Source organism: Rhinatrema bivittatum, chromosome 15 (assembly GCF_901001135.1).
Source record: "Rhinatrema bivittatum chromosome 15, aRhiBiv1.1, whole genome shotgun sequence".
Taxonomy (NCBI): domain Eukaryota; kingdom Metazoa; phylum Chordata; class Amphibia; order Gymnophiona; family Rhinatrematidae; genus Rhinatrema; species Rhinatrema bivittatum.
Window position 1 is genome coordinate 75,775,930 of NC_042629.1, and position 19,360 is coordinate 75,795,289.

The window sequence follows — 19,360 nt, forward strand, 5'->3', positions numbered from 1 at the left end:
CAGTAAGACTAAAAAGTGAGGTGAGAGGCTATTTTAGCCAAAAGATCTTCATTCAAAAAATTGGAAGAAGAAAATAGGATAAAGCCATAAGCATTGGCAAGCTAAATATAAGACAAGCTCAGAGAATTTGAAAAGAAGTTTGCAGTAGTGGCAAAAACTCACAATAAGAACCTTTTTTTTCTCTTTATAAATTGTATTTTATTATAATCTATAATAAAGAGCATTACAATGTAATCATGGTGTAATGAACAATATTTAACCCTGCAATGCTTCTATATCCTAATAATCCTGACATATTGCTAATAAAAGGCTTATTCATCTTTACAAGGATCATATTTCCACCTCTCCCTCCCCCTGCCCCCCCAAAGGGTAAGGCAATTAAGAATCATAAATTACAGTGCTTCATCACCAACAGACTGTGTGCGGTGATAGGCCCGAGTTCAAGGAGAAATCAGGAGAAGAGCAAAAGCCTCCAGCTATTTCTCAAGAGTATCATAAGGCCCACTGAGGCTCTGGGTGACATTTCACCCAAGAAAGGAAGGGACCCCAGCTGCTCTGATTCTTCAGTGCTGAGACTCAATGTAGGGCACAGCTCTCTAAGTGAGAGATGACTGACCCTCTAGTAGGAATTGCATTAGATTTCCGGTGGGCAGCTAGTTCACATCGTACCATTACAAAATCTGAAACAAAAAGCCTGTGAGGGAGTCAATTGGACGGTTAGATGAGTGAGGAATTAAGGGGGCCCTTAGGGACGATAAGGCCATCGTGGGAAGATTAAACAACTTCTTTGCTTTGGGGGTTTACTGAAGAGGATGTTTTGGAGATGCCCGTTCTGGAGACAGTTTTCAAGCTTGATGCTTCAGATGAATTGAACCAAATCATGGTGACGCTAGAAGATGTGGTAGGCCAGATTGACAAACTGAAGAGTAGTAAACCACCTGGAGCGGATGGTATACACCCCAGGATTCTGAAAGAGAGAGAGAAAAAATGACAATTCAGACCTAGTTCAATTAATTTGTAACCTATCATTAAAATCATCCATTGTTCCTTAAGACTGGAGAGTAGAAAATGTAACCCTTATATTTAAAATGGGATCTAGGGGTAATCTGGGACACTATAGACAGGTGAACCTGACTTCAGTGCCAGGAAAAATAGTGGAAACTGATACAAAGTAAAATCACAGAGCATATAGAAAGACATGGTTTAATGGGACATAGCCAGCATGGGTTTCTACCCAAGGGAAGTCTTGCCTCACAAATCTACATTTTTTTTTTTATGAAGGGGTGAATAAAGGTGGACAAAGATGAATCGGTAGATGTGTATTTGGATTTTCAGAAAGCGTATGAGAGGCTTCTAAGAAGTCATGGGATAGGAGGTGATGTCCTTTTGTGGACTGCTAACTGGTTAAAAGACAGGAATCAGAGTAGGATTAAATGGTCAGTTTTCACAGTGGGGGAAAAAGGTAAATGGAGTGCCTCAGGGATCTGTACTTTGGACCGGTGCTTTTTAATATATTTATAAACGATCTGGAAAGGAATATGACAAGTGAGGTGATCAAATTGCAGATGACTCAAAGTTATGCAGAGAAGCTAAATTTCAAGTGGATTGTGATAAATTGTAGGAGGACCTTATGAGGTTGGAAGATTGGGTTTCCAAATGGCAGATGAAATTTAATGTGGACAAGTGCAAGGTGATGCATATAGGGAAAAATAACCCTTGCTATAGTTACACAATGTTAGATTCTATTTTAGGAGTTGCCAACCAGGAAAGAGATTTAGGTGTCATAGTGGATAACATATTGAAATCATCGGCCCAGGGTGCTGTGGCAGTCAAAAAAGCAAACAGAATATTAGGAATTATTAGAAAGGGAATGGCAAATAAAACAGATGTTACAATGCCTCTGCATTGCTCCTTGGTGAGACTGCATCTTGAATACTGTGTGCAGTTCTGATAGCTGCACCTCAAAAAAGATATAGTTGCACTGGAGAAAGTGCGGAGAACGGCGACAGAAATAATAAGGGGCATGGAATGGCTGCTCTATGAGGAAAGGATAAGGAAGTTAAGGCGGTTCAGTTTGGAGAAGAGGTAACGGGGGATATGATAGAAGTCTACAAAATCATGAAAGGACTTGAACAAGTTAATGTAAATCAGTTATTTAATCTCAAATAACAGGACTCCATGAAGTTAGCAAGTAGCTCATTTTAAACAAATTGAAGACAATTCTTTTTCACTCAGCACATAATTAAGCTCTGGACTTCATTGCCAGAGGATGTGGTTAGGGAAGTTAGTGTAGGTGGGTTTAAAAAAGGTTTGGATAAGTTCCTACAGGAAAAATCCATAAACTGCTATTAATTAATAAGCAAGAGTAGCTTGTGATTTATTTGTTTGGGTACTTGCCAGCTACTTGTGACTTAGATTGGCCACTGTTGGAAACAGGATGCTGGGCTTGATGGACCCTTGGTCTGACCCAGTATGGCATTTCTTATGTTCTTATGTAACCCTGACTGGGTGGGGTTTTCCCCTGGATGGGTTTGGGTACCACTGTTAAAGGTTATAGTAGACCAAATGATCTTTTTCTATCTGGCCTGTCCAGTTCTGTCCATTGCTAAGGATATATCCAGTTGCTAATCACACTCATATTTTGTTTTCCTCCTTTCAACTCTATTATGCTGGCAGAGCATACAAGATCTCTACTTAGCTCCCCCCCACACCTAAGCATAAAGCTCTGGAATATTCTAAACAGCCAGTACCACCAGTGTGGTGTCTGCTTAAACCAGGATCCCAACCCTCTCCTGGAAGCACACCTCACCAGTCAGGTTTTCAGGATTGTTAGACAGAAGATGCATGAGCTATGCAGATCTATCTTGTGTGTCTAATGTATAAAGATCTATCTCCTGCATATTCATTATGGATAGCCTGAAAATACTGAGCGGTTAGGTGAGCCACCAGGAGAGGGTTGGGAAACACGGGCTTAAACATCTACCCTCCTAGCTCCCTTGCATCACTGGATCTGGTTATGTTGATGATTCCCCTGCAACAGAAGTAGGCAACTCTGGTCCTCGAGTGCCACAAACGATTTGGGTTGTCAGGATACCCACATTGACTATTCATGAGATACATGTACTTCCCCCTTGTCTGCAAAGCTCTTGCATGCATATTGTGGATATCGTGAAAACTGACAGGCTTGTGGTACTCGAAGTGCTTATTACTGAACTTGTAGCCTGGCAGCGAGACCTTGATTGCTAGTTTGATTCTAATATTGGAGCCTGTTAAGACAGACCCAGGTGTGTACCTCTGTTACAATCTTAACATCTCATACTACCCTCTCTGCTCTGCAATGGGGCAGAACAAAACACTTTGTAATGCCAGCTTTGATGCTTAATACAGTGTCTTTTGGAAAGACTACAGTGGGTTGGATGGTTACTAAAGGGTGTGACATCTGTATTTATAGCATTTGAAGAGAGAAGACTGGGATGGTACAAAAAGAAAATTAGTTGTGAAGTTTCTGCTTTTCAAGGAAAATGGCCTCTTCTAAAATGAATAACAAGCATTCATATTGAACGGTTGTGGGATCAGTCATCCAATACAAATGCACTTTTCATAATCGGTTCCCACTGATTTGCCCATGGACTCATCTTTAATTTTCCGCCTGTTTAAGCCAGGAGTTTTTAACCCAGACCCTGGGGCACACGCAGCTAGTCCAGTCCTTGTGGATATCTTGAAATCCGGACTGCCTAGGTGTGCCCCTGAGGTCCAGGCTAGAACTATAGCTCTTATGTCTGACTTCAAATGTTTCAAAATTAAACTGTAAATCCGTAGTTTGCAGACTGCAGCAGCTGGGGTTTAGGCGAGCATTATATTAAAAGCTAGGGCTGCACATTTTTTAATTTACCCTGCCATGTGCCTTGCTTTCAAGTGCAGGGTGCCAACAAGCCTGGTGGAGTTGCAGTCTGCATGAGCCCTCCTCATCCTTTCACTCCTGGGCAGCACGGAAGAGGTTGGTACTTTTTGCTGTGGTTATGCTTCTGAGGTTACAGTGGGCAGGAGCGCGAGGAGGCACCTTGATCTCACCCAGATTCAGTGCCCCCTTTTTTTGTATTTCTGAAGGTGGCAGCCTTCAGCTCTGCACATAAACATTAGCGAAGGGATCGGCGCGGCGTTCCCGGGGCCCGCCCCCGTGCCAGCGTCCTCGGCCGCCCGTGGCGCGCGCGGGGCTCCTGTCAGGCAGCTCGCGGGGCAGCCCGCCTGGGTCCTAGGCTGGGCCTTCAGAGATCCGGGAGGAAGGAAGCGGCGGCTGGAGCCAGGCTGCGCGTGCCCGCACCGGGACCGAGGCGGCTGCGGCTGGGGACCGAGCGGGTAGGTGGCTTTGGCACACGTGGCCGGGGTTTGCCAGGCGAAACGACTCGCGCGCGAGAGTGCCCGCAGAAAGGGCAAAGGTGGCGACGCGGGCGGGCAAGGTCCGAGCGCTCCGTGCGGTCACCCCAAGGGCAGGAATATGCACATTCAGAGGCAACACTTTTACCGGGCGAGCAGCCTTGCTGATCACTTGGGCAGGACTGCGCTTTCCGCTAATGCCTAAAAGTAGCGGTACCCCGGGCCATAAAAGTCAGGCCCCCCTTCCACATCTGTGTTCTCATTCGGCCAGGGGTGAGCTGTTATTTTACCACTGAGGGAAGGCGGTGCTTTGCCAGAAAGCAGAACTGTACCAGCTAAATCGCTGACAAATACAGACACAAGAAACACCCGAGTGCTGTTTATATTACTTGGATCGATTACTTAGCTTTTTTTTAATAAGAACATATACCGAACCCGGAATACAATATACTGGAATAGCTCGATACTTATGAGAGCTGCCATATGCTCAAACTGACTTTTCTATGTATGCATGTGCCCATTGTGGGTACAGTTAGCCCAATGCACCAAAATGTGTCCTTTTATAGGTTGGGGATTTCTTCTGCCTCATCAGGGTTCTTTGGAACAAATTTTAATCCAAGGACTGCTGCAACAGTTTTCTTTTGACCATAGATGAGATCGTTTAATGGTCAGTTAGGCCTGTTCACCAAGTGTTGACTTAGTTTTGCTTTCCAAGCTGTATCAGGACTGAGCCAACCAATAATCACAAACTTGGCCATGGAGGGTGAGGATGGTTTTCTGAAAGGTCAGAACCTAGCTTTTTCACCAAGCCAACCTTGCCAACCAAGACTATCATCAGCACTGATTCTAAGTCATTGTATATGCATACCATGGCCAACTTGATACATAATGTCATCTTATCATGTATAATTTATATACAATATCCAGCCGATGCAATAAAGTGCATTTAGCTAAACACATGGTTTATCTACTCCTTAAATGCATGTTTGTGCAGGAAAACCTCATTCCCAAGTCAGGAAGGTGTTGTACCTGCACAAAATGTATGTTTAAAAAAGTGCACTCAACTCAGTGCCTTCACATGGAAGTTCCATGCCAGTGCTTGAGAGATGCACTGTCTGAGCGCACAATTTCTTAATGCTAGAAACGTTACTCCTGGTCAGAGGTGCAGTACAGTTTCTAATGCGGGATCAGCTGCCGGGGATCCTTCCCAGTAGCCACGAGGACAAGCAGCAGCAGCTCAACAATGTGTTTAATTTGTAAGTTCAACTATGTCCAGATAGCTGGCTAGGAGCACAACAAAAGAGGGAGAGGCTCCTGGGTCAGGAGCACATGGGAGGGAGAGGCTCCTGGGTCAGGAGCACGCAGGAGGGAGAGGCTCCTGGGTCAGGAGCACGCAGGAGGGAGAGGCACCTGAGTAATGGAGCATGACGAGCGATATGCTCCTGAATAATGGAGTACCCGGCAGGGAAAAGCTCCTGCGTAATGGAGCATGAGCACAGCGAGTAATATGCTCCTGGGTCACGAGCTAGCCAAGTGATATGCTCCTGAGTCAGGAGCACGATGAGAGATTTATTTATTTATTTATTAAAGGCTTTTATATACCGACTTTCTTGATACAAATCAAATCAACTCTGTTTACATCGAACAAGCAGTAACTATAACCAACCAATAACAAGAGACAATTTGAAGGAGTATAAAGTTACATTATAACAAGGATGCGTTAACTTGGAGTAGGAAATAAGAAGAGGAACGAAGATAGAGTATAATATACTAGGGAGTATATGAGGGAGGCAAGGAGCCATCCTCATGATAACTTGTAAGCGTCCTTATGATAACTTATATACATGATTTAACGCTTGTTTATTTACATGATTGCTGGGACAATTCTAAGTCAGGCTGTTGGACTAGTGGCGGGGAAGGCTCGGCAGAACAGCCATGTCTTTAGTTTCTTTTTAAAAGTTAGTAGACAAGATTCCTGCCTGAGGTCCGGATACGAGCACAACAATACGCTCCTGAGGCAGGAGCACAGCGGGAGGGAGACGCTCCTGGGTAATGGAGCACAGTGGGAGGGAGACGCTCCTGGGTAATGGAGCACAGTGGGAGAGAGATGCTCTTGGGTCAGGAGCGCGGGGGAACAAGACGCTCTTGGGTCAGGAGCACGATGAGAGATATGAGCACAATGATCTGGAATGGGATGCCCCAGAGGCAAATTTCAACGGGGGTCAGACATTGGAAGGCCCTTACCTCCTGGATCGGGCTGTGAGAGAGTGTTTGCATTTTCCCAAAGTAGATGCTCTGGTATGTGCCGTGTCTAAGTGGACGACTGTCCCCATAGAGGGAGGAGCAGCCTTGAAGGATGTACATGATAGGAGGATAGAGGCTATTCTTAAGCAAGGCTTTGAGGTGATGCCAATGACCTTACAGATTGCTTCCTGTTGCACCCTAGTGGAGAGATCTTGTCTGCTTCTCTCTCAGGAGGTTGATGAGTCTGAGTCTGGAGGGAATTCCAGAGCGGTTATGAAGCCCGCTGCCGCCTTTTTAGCAGGTGCAGGCTGTGATTTGGTGTGTACCTCGGCCAGAGGAGTGGCTTTGGTAATAGCAGCCAGGCATCAACTCTGGTTGCAAAATTGGTCAGCAGATGCAGCCTCCAAGGCTAATCTTACAAAGATGCCCTTTAAAGGCTCGCTCTTCCTTGGGAGCGAGTTGGAGAAACTGGCCAGTAAGTGGGGTGAGTCTCCGGTTCCTCGATTGCCGGAGGATAAGAAGCAATTACAGCGACCTTTGGTATGAGGGGTCGTCTCCAGGGCTCCAAGCATTTTCGTCCCTACCAGAGGGTCAATCTTTCAGCGGACTCGGACTTTCAGTAGGTCTCAGTCCTTTCATCCCCGACAGCCCAAGAGAGGAGCAGGCTCGGGTGGCAGACCTTCCTGAACTTCCCATTGAAGGATTGCCAATCCACCTTTGGGAACAAGAGTTAGGGGCTGTCTGTCTTTCTTTTATCAGAGTTGGGTCGAGATCACATCGGACCAGTGGGTCCTGGAAGTAACACGAGAAGGGTATGCGCCGGAATTTCGTTGTATTCATCGGGACGTGTTCATGGTGTCCCCTTGCCACTCCTCGCTGAAGAAACAGGTAGTGGAGTTTACGCTTCAAAGGTGCCTCAAGCTGAGGGCTGTGGCTCCAGTGCCCACATCTAAAGAAAGCATGGGGCGATATTCCATTTATTTTGGTGTGCCCAAGAAGGAGAGCTCCTTTCTTCCCATCCTGGATCTCAAGGAAGTCAACCATCATTTGAAGGTGACTCATTTTCGCATGGAAACCTTATGCTCTGTGATAATGGTGGTGCAGTCAGGAATTTCTGACCTCCCTGGATCTGTCAGAGACTTACCTTCATATTCCCATCCGATTGGGACACCAACATTTTCTATGCTTTGCAGTGTTGGGGCACCATTATCAGTTTTGGGCACTGCCCTTTGGTCTAGCCACTGCTCCCAGAACATTTTTCCAAGGTTATGGTGGTAGTAGCGGCGGCCTTGTGAAGAGGATCCTGTGCACCCATAATTGGACGACTGGCTGATTTGAGCCAAGTCTTAGGAAGAGAGCTGCCTGGTGAAACACAAGGTGGTCTCCTTATTGCAAGAGCTTGGTTGGGTGGTAAACCTGACCAAGGGCAATCTTCAGCCATCCCAGTCGTCTAGAGGTCTGGTTCGAAATGGGGCAGGACAGAGTTTTCCTACAGGAAGTTTGGATTCAGAAATTGATATTTCAAGTGTGTCAGTTGGTGAACACCATACGCCTGAAGGTGTGGGCCTACCTACAGATGCTCCGCTTGATGGCTTCACCGTTACCTACTCGGGTTAGGGCTCATTCCACTAGGGCTCAGTTAGTGTCATGGGTGGAGGTTAGTTTATTGTTGCCCGTTGATATCTGCTGAGCTGCAACATGGTCCACCTTACACACTTTTTCCAGGTTTTATCATCTGGATGTGCAGGCCCGGGAGGACGTAGCCTTTGGACGTGCGGTGTTGACTGGACTGCAGGTAGCCCCCCACCCTGTTGGGCAGTAACTGGTCCTGAGTCCATCTGTCTACACTAAGGAAAACAGAATTATCAGGTAAGTAATTTCTGCAATGATGGTGTCTATACTGGATAAAACCGAATTGGCAATGATCTAAGATGGAACTTTATTTTATAAAGTCTGTAAGTTGTACCGAAACTGCAACTTCACTGACCTTTGATAAGAAAGGCAGAGAAAGGTATAGGTCGGTAGTTTGCAAGATTTGTAGAATCGAGATTGGGTTGTTTTAATACTGGTCTGACAAATGCGAGTTTCAAAGAGCCAAGCCAGTCACCCATACTGACTGACAGATGCAGTGGAATGACATAGATCATGCTTTCGCAAGGCTGAGGGGCAGGCGTTTAACAGATGTGAGATGGCTTCATCTGAGAAATTATCCTCGGATATGGCTTCAAAGAGGTTTGAAGTGTCAGTTGAGTCAAATTCTTTGCCCACTTTGTCCACTGCTTTATTACAGAAAAATGTGGAAAATTTATTGCACATTTCTCAGTTGGATTTTGAGCAACGTATTGTACTCGTTGACTTATTATCCCCCTCTCCCGCTACATCCCTGCTTGCAAACTGTCCATCACTCAGGCTGCTCTTACCTCTTCCCCTCTCCCTGACTCTGCACCTTCCACCCTGCTGCATCTAATGACTTGGTGGCCATATTTAAGTCCTTCCATCTTAAACTCTGGCTCTTCTGATCTTAGTCATGGTCACTGTAATATATGCGCTTCCTGAAATGGCAGGTTTGTCTCTTCTGTGTATCTGTACGGTGCTTACTATGTTCTGCAGTGCTTGTGATCCCAAGCAATCTTTGCAAGGAAGGGGTTTGGAGAGAGATCAGTTTTGGGTACTGAGCTTCTTGCCTTGCAATTATATAGGTACTAAATGTCTCTACTTAAAGGCTTCCTTCGTAGCTAATAGTGATACCCAAAGAAGATCTCTTTCTGTTCTGTGTTGTGCATGAATAGCTATTTCATTCCACTGTGATCCTTATAAAAGTTTGCTTTGTCAAGAGATCTTGTACCCTCCATTACCTCTCGTTCAATAGCACAGAAATGTGTATAATCTTTGAAACTTCCTTTGTGAAAACGTTTGTATGTGTCAGGGATTTGAATTTGCGATCTTTCACTTTCCTCAGCAGCTAGCATGAGTCTTTAGCATCCAGATGTTTTGGAATGAACAGAATTTAAGAGAGCGTTTTTCCTCACTTCTGCTGGGCAAAATTTGGAATTTAGCACATGTGATAGCAGTTGGCATGATTTTTCCTCTTTTCTTGTGTTTTGATTCAAAATTTAAGAAAAAAAAAGTTTTGAGCTTTCCTTTCCTTTTGTTCCAGGTCATTCGTTAGCCCTTTGATTGCCGTCTTTGGGACTGAGGCGAAGGACAATGGTGTCTAAGCAGGTGTTCCTGTGCAGCCTGGGCTCCCTCTACCTCTCCCTGCTTTTCGTCTTCCTGCTCATGGACGTCTACGCTAGACCCGCTAACAGTTCTGTCCTGAAATACAAGGCGACCGATAACAAAGATGAGAACGAGATCCTCCCCCCAGACCACCTCAACGGGGTGAAAATGGAGATGGATGGGCATCTGAACAAGGACTTCCACCAGGAGGTCTTCCTAGGGAAAGAGATGGAGGAATTTGATGAAGACTCGGGGCCTCGGAAAAACAGGAAGAAGCTAATGGCCATCTTTTTAAAGTAGGTCCAAGCAAAATCTTAGTTATTTATTTATTTATTTATTGTTTTTGTTATACCGAGTTTCATGACAGGCATCACATCAACCCGGTTTACAATTAACAAAGTGTGTAAAACATAACATAACGTAAAACAATGTTCTCAAAAAGAACCTTGAACTTTAAATATCGTGAATCAGATAAAGGAATTGAGAAAGTTACAATAAATCAGGGAAATCAACTTGGAACTGGAAAAAGGGGGAGAGATTGCACAGAGCAATATTAACATTTCAGTCTATTAATGTAATAGAGTAGCATAGTGAGTAAATAAGAATATGTGAGAAACTGTGGCAATACCTCACTATGGAACGGAACATAAATAACCAATCTTGTTTTACTGCGTGTTGCGAGTGGCCGGTACCACCCGTCTTCTCTTCTTTGTGCCTTTTTTTCCATTGCAGCTGAGAGGCAGTAATGACCAGGTTGGAAATATCCCAGGAGCCAGCTTGCCTGGGTGGCTAAAATGTGTCTGTGCTGGGGAGAGGAGCAGGCCCGGGTGGGCTGGAAGGGATAGGGGAAAGAGAGGCTGGGACTTCAAAGAAACTTAAAGCAAAACACCCCCCCAAAAGCAGACATACAAACAGACGTTTGCACAGAAAAACAGCTCTAAAGAACCTTTTTTATTTTTTTTTACCCCGTCTACAAAAAATGTGGGCTGGCTTCCACCTTTTCCAAACTGATCTCCTATATATGAAAGGTAACTTGGGCTTTGGCTTATGTGTCTGCAGATCGAGCTCAGCGAGCCAGTGCCGGGTTTCCCATTGCCTCCGGCAGGGCAGGAGGAGGTAGGCATCGCGCCTGCCTCCGAGGACAGCCACCTGGCCTGGGGGTGAGGAGGCGAAGGCCTGGAAGTGTATGTGGCCCCGACTTGCAATCTGGGCACTGAGAAGGGGTCTGGCACGGTGATCCCAGGAGATCACCGTTGTACTCTCCCAACATTCATGATGGCCCTTTCTGATAATTAATAATGATTCTTCTAAGTTGACGTTCCATGTTGTCGTTCATCCAAGGAGCGCTGAAATATCCACCTAACTTCATAGTCATTTATGTGAAATTGTATTTCTGTAAAGTCTCTGCCCCTGCAATAGCATTGCACCTTCTTAAAATGAGTTTGGTCACTGATGTCTTGTAGTGCCCTCTGCTGCTATTAGAAGAGTTAAGAACTTATGAGCTTGCCATGCATTAATTATCTCGCTCTATATAAAAGCCATGTGTCATGTCTGCATTTGGCCACCAGGCGGTGCATGGAACAGTGGAAGATGCACTGTGCATGGCAATCTGGTCCGTCTGCAACGCCCTGTCTGTCAGTCACACGCACACAGGCAGACACACACAAACATAGGCTCCTGCATACACATACAGACAAGTATAGGTTCCCACACACATACAAGCAGAGGTGCGCATGTGCACATGCAGAAACACACAAACACAGGCTCCCATATACAGACAGGTACACGCATAGGCTCCCACACATGCTACCATTATGGGGGAGACCTGCATGGCGCGGCTGTTACTACCATAATCTTGCTGGGCAGACTGTATGGACCGTTTGGTCCTTTTCTGCCGCCGTTTCTATGTTTCTATGTGTGTGTGTGTATGATTGAGCATGTGAGAGAGACCATATGAGCATGTGTGAATGATTGAGAATGTGTGCGAGAGCTCGTGTGTGTATGTGTATAATTGAACATTTATTTTATTTATTTAAAAGTATTCCCACACCCTTCAAAGTTCGGGGTGGGTTACAAATAAAACATGCATAATATAATTTAAAACATAAGATTAAGACAAAATAAAAAAACAAATATGAAATAAAGTAAATTAAATATTAAAAATAAAATACATTTGAAGAGATGAATTTAAAAAAGAAAATATAAGGTGGAAGATCATAAGAGAAAATAATCAAGAAATACATAAATCTGGGAAGGCCTGTAGGAAAAAAGTGTTTGAGAGCCTGTGTGTATGTGATTGAGCATGTGGGAGAAAGGTATGAGCGTGTGCGTGTGTGTGACTGAGCATATGAAAGAGACTGAACGAGCGTTTATGTGTATATAGTTGAGCATGAGAGAGAGCGAACGTGTGTGTGAGCATGCGTGAGAGAGAGCATGTAAGTGTGTGTGTGAGCATGTGAGAGAGAGTGTGTGTGAGCATGTGTGAGAGAGAGCATGTGAGTGTGTATGTGTGTGTGAGTGAGCCTGTGACAAAGCGTATGAGCCTGTGTGTATATGACAGAGAGAGAGAGGGAACTAGCGTGTGTCTGTGTGTGTGTGTGTGTGTGGGATTGAGCCATGTGTGAGAGAAAGCATGGAGAAAGTTTTTATTCCACAACCCCCTCCTCTTTCCCTGGAGATCAGAATTTCCCAGGTATGGACATCAGGGGATTTTTTAGAATCCATATTAGTTTTAATTATTGGGAGATATTTGATGTATCAATTATTTTGAAATATTTTATTGACTTTTGGAAATGTTTTGAAATATTTATAATTTTTATTAGTATGGTTTTACTGTTTTGATTTATGTTTCTTGATTTTTGTTTGATGTTTTTTGAGGAATGGTGGTATTTCTGTTTTTCCATAGTTGCCCTGCATACAGTCTGGCTTGTTGTGGTTTCTAGTTCAGTTTTTTTCTGCACATTTCTAATTTACACTTTATGGTCTGCCTTTAGGAATTTGGTGAGGGTCTGTCTGTGTAGGAACATAAGATATTCCATTCTGGGTCAGACCAAGGGTCCAACAGGTTGATGTCCTTTATAGATTTACATTCCATATGCTGAGCGTTTCCTTGTATGTACAGTTTCGTCAGCTAGTGGCCCATGTGGGAGCATCCGTGTGCCAGAGCCATGCAAGGACATAGCACACTCCCTCTCCTTGTCACGGACTCTCTCTCTGCTCTCAGCTGCACAGGATCGCTGTGGGCAAGGCCTGTAGCAGTAACTCTTGGCCATTTTTATTTAGAGGGTACAGCGTATCAAGAAACGGAAACCGCTGGCTTTTAACCGTACATGTTCTTACCTTATCACTGAGTAACATTGAAAACAAAGAGCAGGGCATCTCTGCCGCTGCCCAGTACGGCTCCATCCCCGACCTTCTCGACTGTGCAGCACGTCTGCTTCCCTCTGTGCCTCTTTAGCCATGCGGCAGCGCTCACCCCACATCCAGAAGCTATCCTAGTGGCCTGACTTCCCAAAACAAGTGATGTTGAGTTTAAAGAAGATTTTGTAGAGCTGATGCTTTTGTTGGCTGCGTGTACGTGCGTAGAATAACTTGTGACACTTAATGTACAGGTGCTGCTTTGCATATGGTCAGGGTGAGTCAGCGGCAGTGCAAAGCTGAGCTCTATTTGCAGTGAGTGGCAAAAACACCTAGCTCTGTGTCTCGTGCGGTTCTTGTGGAATTCTTGCTTTCTGTAAGGTAATGGAGGGCGCTGATAAGCTGATACCGCCATGCTTGATTTGCATCAGGTAGTTCGATGAGTTTGACCTGCAGGTGCGGGATTACTGACAGATGAGATAGCGGGTTATTCCTCAGCAGGCTTGGTAATGATGTGAGTTGCCGCAGGAGGCCGCACCCATACAGATCTGGGGCTGCATGTAAGGAAGTGTGAGGCTCATCCTGCAGAAAACTCACTACTGTGGAACTTTATTTCACTCGATCTCTGTCCTACGCTTGCCCCCGGGAGCAGTTAGTGGAGTTCTGGGAGTGGAGGGTGCTTCATGCACGGCTCCACATCGCATCCTGGTGTCATCCGAGGCTGTTTGAGGCCCTTCCTTGGGCTGCTCTGGCAGTGGCGTGGGAGGAAGACATGTTTTTTAGTAAACTCTGCTCTGTCAGTAACTGAATGTCTCTCGCCAAGCTAATGAAATGAAGTAAAAGCAGAGCTGCCAGAGTTTTGGGGCTCTGCATCGGTGGATGAGGTCAGAAGCTTCACCTTCCTAACACTAATAAGTGTGGCCTCACATGTATTTATTTATTTGGACATTTATATACCGTCGTTAGATGACATTCATAGTTATACATTCAGCAGACAAAGCCAATGGCTATGATGTTGGTATTCATATGTAGCCACTAATTTCCATGAATCTAGAGATGGCTTCTGGGGCAGATGAAATTACAACAAATCCCTAAGGCTAGGAGTGTTGGTAGTTTTCTCATCTTAGTCTGTGGGTTGTTTGAGAATCATGCATTCTCTCATTTGATATATTCTTCATGCTGCGATTATCATTGGTCTTTTGTTGGCTCCATATATTCTAAGGTATGAGTTAAATTATAAGCATTAATGAATAGCCATGTTTCTAATTCACTTTTAAATGTCTTTCTATCTGGTAGCATACGTAGAGTTTCCGGTGGAGCGTTCCAGAGCTTTGGACCTGCTACGGAGAACACTCGATCTCTTATTTGCATCAGAAGTGTGTTCCGTACAGTGGGGACATACAGGAGGCCTCTCTTTTGGGATCTTGGTGTTCGTTTAGAGTTGTCGGGCTGTAGAGTCACTCCTAGCAGTCCAGTGTTATTGGAATGAACAATGTTGAATATTTATTTATTTTTCTGTACCGACATTCGATTTGGAATATCACATCGGTTTACAATGCAACAGTGGTTCTTATTAGTTATTGCAGTATAACGTCTTATAATTTCTTACAATATAACTTGGGAAGAAACGAGACAACATTATTTCTAACAGTATAACTTATTACTGTACAGTAGATTCTGGATTGTACTGGTAACCAGTGCAGAGCCATCAGCAATCATGTAATGTGATCATATTTCCTGGATCCTGTTAATAGTCTTGCTGCGGCATTCTGTAATAGTTGGAGTGGTTAAGTGACTGGCTGGAAGGCCTAGAAGTAAGGAGTTACAGTAGGTTTTTTTTTTAATTTATCATTTTCAATATATACAACAATTTTTACATTTGTTGTGGAAAACAGATATCCATCAATAATTACAGCAGAAACAATTTCTCTATAACATAATTATCTGTTATCTGTGCTTGTTTCTAGGAAAAGGAGAGGAGGGTTGTAAATTAGCAAAAGAAAATAAAACATTTCTGTTTTGAAAAAAAACCGCAGTGTAGAGACCCAGCAAACTAATTTATCCTCCCACCGGAACCTGGTCAGGAACCTTTCGTCCAAGAAATTACGCAATTGTAAAGGGTCCAGAAACGCACAATTATTATTCTCATGATGGCTTTACCGAATGCCGGTATATAAAACTCAGCAAATAAATAATTCACAAGACATTTGCAAGGGAATTTTAAGGTAAACTTGCCCCCTCTGGTTACTACCTCTGGGCTCATAGTAAGAAACGTTCTTCTTCTTTCTTGTGTGATCCTCGAGAGGGCTGGGTATAGCCAGATTTTTTCACCATAAACTTCCTGTAATCTGTTTCACGTGAACATTCGGAGCACTAGATCTCGGTTTGAAGGTAAAGTGAAAGACACAAAGTCCTTCTTTTTGAAATTTTCGTAACTTGAGTTAAATCCAAGGTGTCATCTAATGGTTGTTCCCCATTCAGTTTTTCTTCTCTAACTGGAATAAATGTAACACATTAACAAGATCATTTTTAAACAAATCATGAGGGGATATAATTAAGAACACGAAGATTAGAATAATTTCCAGAGTTCTCTATATTTTCAATTTTCTTAATGTTCACCGCTTCTCCCCTCAATATTTCCTGCTGCGTTGACTCAACCTTTGCAGCTCTTGCCTCCTAATTGTCCCATATTCCTCTCTTGTGAAACAATTTTACTCTCAATGTTCTGAAACCGTAAGTTTGATTCTGATGTAATCTTGCTTAAATTTACAATTGCAGTCTCCAAACCTTTCCAAGCACTCCACAAGGAATCCATTGGTTTCACCATAAGAGGGAAAACGTCCAGCTGTTTCTTGGTCGTCTCCTCACCCGTTGCTGCCCGGTTCCCCAACTCCACATTCAAGTTCTCTTCGTCAATGCTGGTAACAGAATCAGCTGAAGACAAATCTCTCACTGGCCTGAACTTCAGCCAATTCCCAGCTCCTGTTGTTTCCACCCTGACGGGTTTGCTCGGCCTTCCTTTGTTGGATTAACCCCAGCACGTCCTCCACCTCAGGAGTAATCATGGGAGGAGAAGGGGTTTTCGGTGCGCCGGGACTCGATGTGATGTCAGTGCCCGTTCCGTGCCGACTGCGGCCGCGGCCCCCTCCACCGGCTCTAAATTTGCCAGAACTCTATCCTGGGTTGTGTCTGCTCGGGTAAGGGTGAAGATGTTGTCGCTTTCCGTTTAGTATGTGGCATATCTGGTAGAGGTAACGCAGAGAAAGAGCCTTCCACCCGTTCGTCTCACACAGCGGCCATCTTGCCCTCCATAGCCCAGGAGTTACAGTGGTCAAGGTTAGAGATTGTAGTACCGTACGAAAGTCAGCCAAGGTTAATGGTCCTTTTCACCTTTGTAGTATACGCAGCTTGGCGGATCCTGTCTTAATCAGTTTCCTGATGTGCATTTTCATTTTGAGATTCTCATCTAGCTGTACACCTAAATCCCAAACTTGATTTGAGGGGTTAATTTGAAAGTTGCCCCATGATTTCTGTCGTTTTAGGGTTTATGAATTGATTTCTGATTTCAGAGGCAGTGAAAGCCCTCTCTCTCTCTCTCGTTCCTATGATTGCCATTTTGCCCCCTCTTCTCTTGTACATGATGTACTCTGACATCAGTAACTCGAAATCCCTCTTTCCACAGGCGGTGACAAAGCCGACTGAATGTGGGTTTGATTTCCTGCCTCAGTTGGTGGAGGCCGTGGTTACACAGCAGTCACAGTGATGTTTTTGGTCTCTTGGTACAAAAATAGATGTTCATTATGGTGCTTATAATTTTATACCTGGAAACCTTGCCTTTCGCGTGTGCTTTCCGTAAAGTTCGGGTGAGATTATACTGGAACCAAGCTGACATGTAAATGTTTTGCTGTAGTTGATATTTTCAGAAAAAGGCAAATTGATACCGCAGATGACCTGAGTAATCATCATAGTCTAATTATTTACAAGCTCTAATCTCTCTCCATCACATGAGGGGTGCATTAATAAGGTAAGGATGAAACCCCTCGTCAGGAAAAAAAAGGCAGACGCATGCATGCAGCAGCAGCAGCCGCCTCACCCTGATTCAGGACGCAGGCGCCAGATTGGCCCTCCTGGCTCTCAGGCAGTTACAGATGCAGAAGTCGTGGAGAGAGAGGAGTTGATTGAGCAGGCTCAACAGAAGCATTTTAAATTATGAAATGTATTCTTTCTTTATCAACATTTCCTATTCTGCCTTTTCCCAGTGTTGGCCTCAAGGAGGATTACAATAAATGGAAGTGAGCAGAGGCCTTTGAACAGCTTACAGTCAAATCCAAAATGTGCAATTAATGAAGCAGTGGGATCCAGTGGTGTGAATAGTTTCAAGACCCAGCTCTGTCCCTGTTGGGTATAACCCTGCCTCTCCTAGAGATGACCTGCAAGCTGTCGTGCCAAGGATTATAGAGCCAGTCGTATGTTCTCAATTACCCCTCTATCTGGAGGAGATTAATGGGTCCAACTACTTTAAGGGTGAAATAAGGAGCAAATAAACTCGGGTGAAGACAACGAAAGTCCTTAATGTAAGTCCAATGCCATCAGCAGTGGCCAATCATAATAGCACTTCATTTGCCTTATACTTAATCAGAGGCCAGCAAATTATTTATTCATATTTTTTTTTTAGATGCAAATAAAATCCCCTTATCTTATCTTGTGCAGTAACAACTGCCCAACACGGAGCCGTGCTTTGAAACCTGCATCAGGGGGTCCCTTCTCTTGCATGGTTAACATAGGGAGCACAAGTCTCTTATTGAAAAACCTGCCTTGAATGCTTGGCAGAGATTCCTGCTCCGAGGGAGATTAGTAGGTTACGTGTACTGATGGGCCTTGTTTCTCTGGCGCATTTAAAGCCTGACCAGTTGATCATTCTGACTCGCACATTTTGGTGCTTTTGAGTTTGGCTTCAGACGCGGCTGCTGTATTATTGGCAGTCTGTAGGGAGAAAGCAGAATCAGTGTGTGTGTGTGATTTTTTTTTTTTAGATTTGTCCCAGAGCTGCGAGGAACAAGGTCTGAAAGAGTCCATTCTGTGAGTGTGCGGCCCTTGTTTAATTTATTTCTGTATCCATCGGAGAAGTTGCTAAGAGAACTGTGCTGTCAAGGCTTCCTCGATGCTGATGAAACCTTGAGGAGGCTAGGACTAGGATCAGTGGGAAGTTGGGTTTTGTAAAAACCGTTTCCTTCTGAATATAGGGAGAACGGAGTGGCCCTCAAAGATCATTGAAACTAAAGATGGAAGGGGTAGAGTTGGGAGCCAGTTCAAAAGTAAAGAACCTGAGATGATCAGTGGGAGTTTGGGTCTCGTATTTCTCTGGTAGTACAGCAAATATTTTTTAAACTCAGGTTATTGAGGAGACTCCAGGATGCCTGTGCTTGGCTTTTATTTTACCTCAGATTGATTATTGTAATGGATTGCTGGCGTGGGTTACCAGTTAAGTGTACTCAAGGCAAAATACGGCAGCGAGGTTGATCTATGGTTATTCTGGAAGAGTCTCTGCAGCTCCTTTATTAAGACAGCTACTCTGGCTCCCAGTTCAACAGACTCCAATTTAAGATGAAGTTTGATGTACAAAGTGAGCAAAGGACAGGGGTAGAGATTTACAAACCAAAGAGATGTCTCCGTTCAGCATCAGAGATTTTATTTAATGTTCCGACTGTTAAGGAGGTATCGAGGAAGAGGTTTTTTTCCCCATCATAGGCTCTGAATTGTGGAATTCAGACTCCAAGGGAGTTGAGGATGGAGCCAAATTATCATCTTTTTTTGGAAGAGGGTGAAATCTTGGCTTTCCCATGTTAGATCTGCAAGCAGTATATTTTAATGCCTTGGCCTGGGGGGGTGGGTAATTTTAAGTAATTTTATTTTACTTTGTTTTTATTTTAATTTGTATGATTTGTTATTGTTGCTTTATTATTGTTTGTATTGAGTTGTATACTGTTAATGTTTAAATTTGTTGTTCACTGCACCAGCCAGGGATTCCCTGCGTGAGTGGTTAATAAGAATAAAGAAATAACGATGTGGATCTTAGGGGATCTGGCTGAAAATGTAACTCTGCATTTACATGAATATTTGAGAAAAAATAGCACTAATTAATAACACACTGGGCCATAAGTAAGAA

At 44.1% G+C, this 19,360-nt stretch overlaps 2 protein-coding genes across 2 annotated transcripts in view; one reads left to right on the forward strand and one right to left on the reverse strand.

Moving 5' to 3' along the window:
* The first annotated feature begins 4,224 nt into the window (after positions 1-4,224).
* Positions 4,225-19,360, forward strand: part of SDF4 (stromal cell derived factor 4) — a 32,350-nt gene continuing 17,214 nt past the window's right edge. The window contains exons 1-2 of the mRNA XM_029578089.1: positions 4,225-4,356; positions 9,776-10,133. Coding sequence (XP_029433949.1) covers positions 9,826-10,133 — 308 coding nt within the window. The 5' untranslated portion in view covers positions 4,225-4,356; positions 9,776-9,825. The remainder of the gene's footprint in view (positions 4,357-9,775; positions 10,134-19,360) is intronic.
* The window catches only part of TTLL10 (tubulin tyrosine ligase like 10), a 307,814-nt gene continuing 301,176 nt past the window's right edge, over positions 12,723-19,360 (reverse strand). The window contains exon 19 of the transcript XR_003852780.1: positions 12,723-18,177. The gene's annotated coding sequence lies outside the window, so the exon portion shown is untranslated. The remainder of the gene's footprint in view (positions 18,178-19,360) is intronic.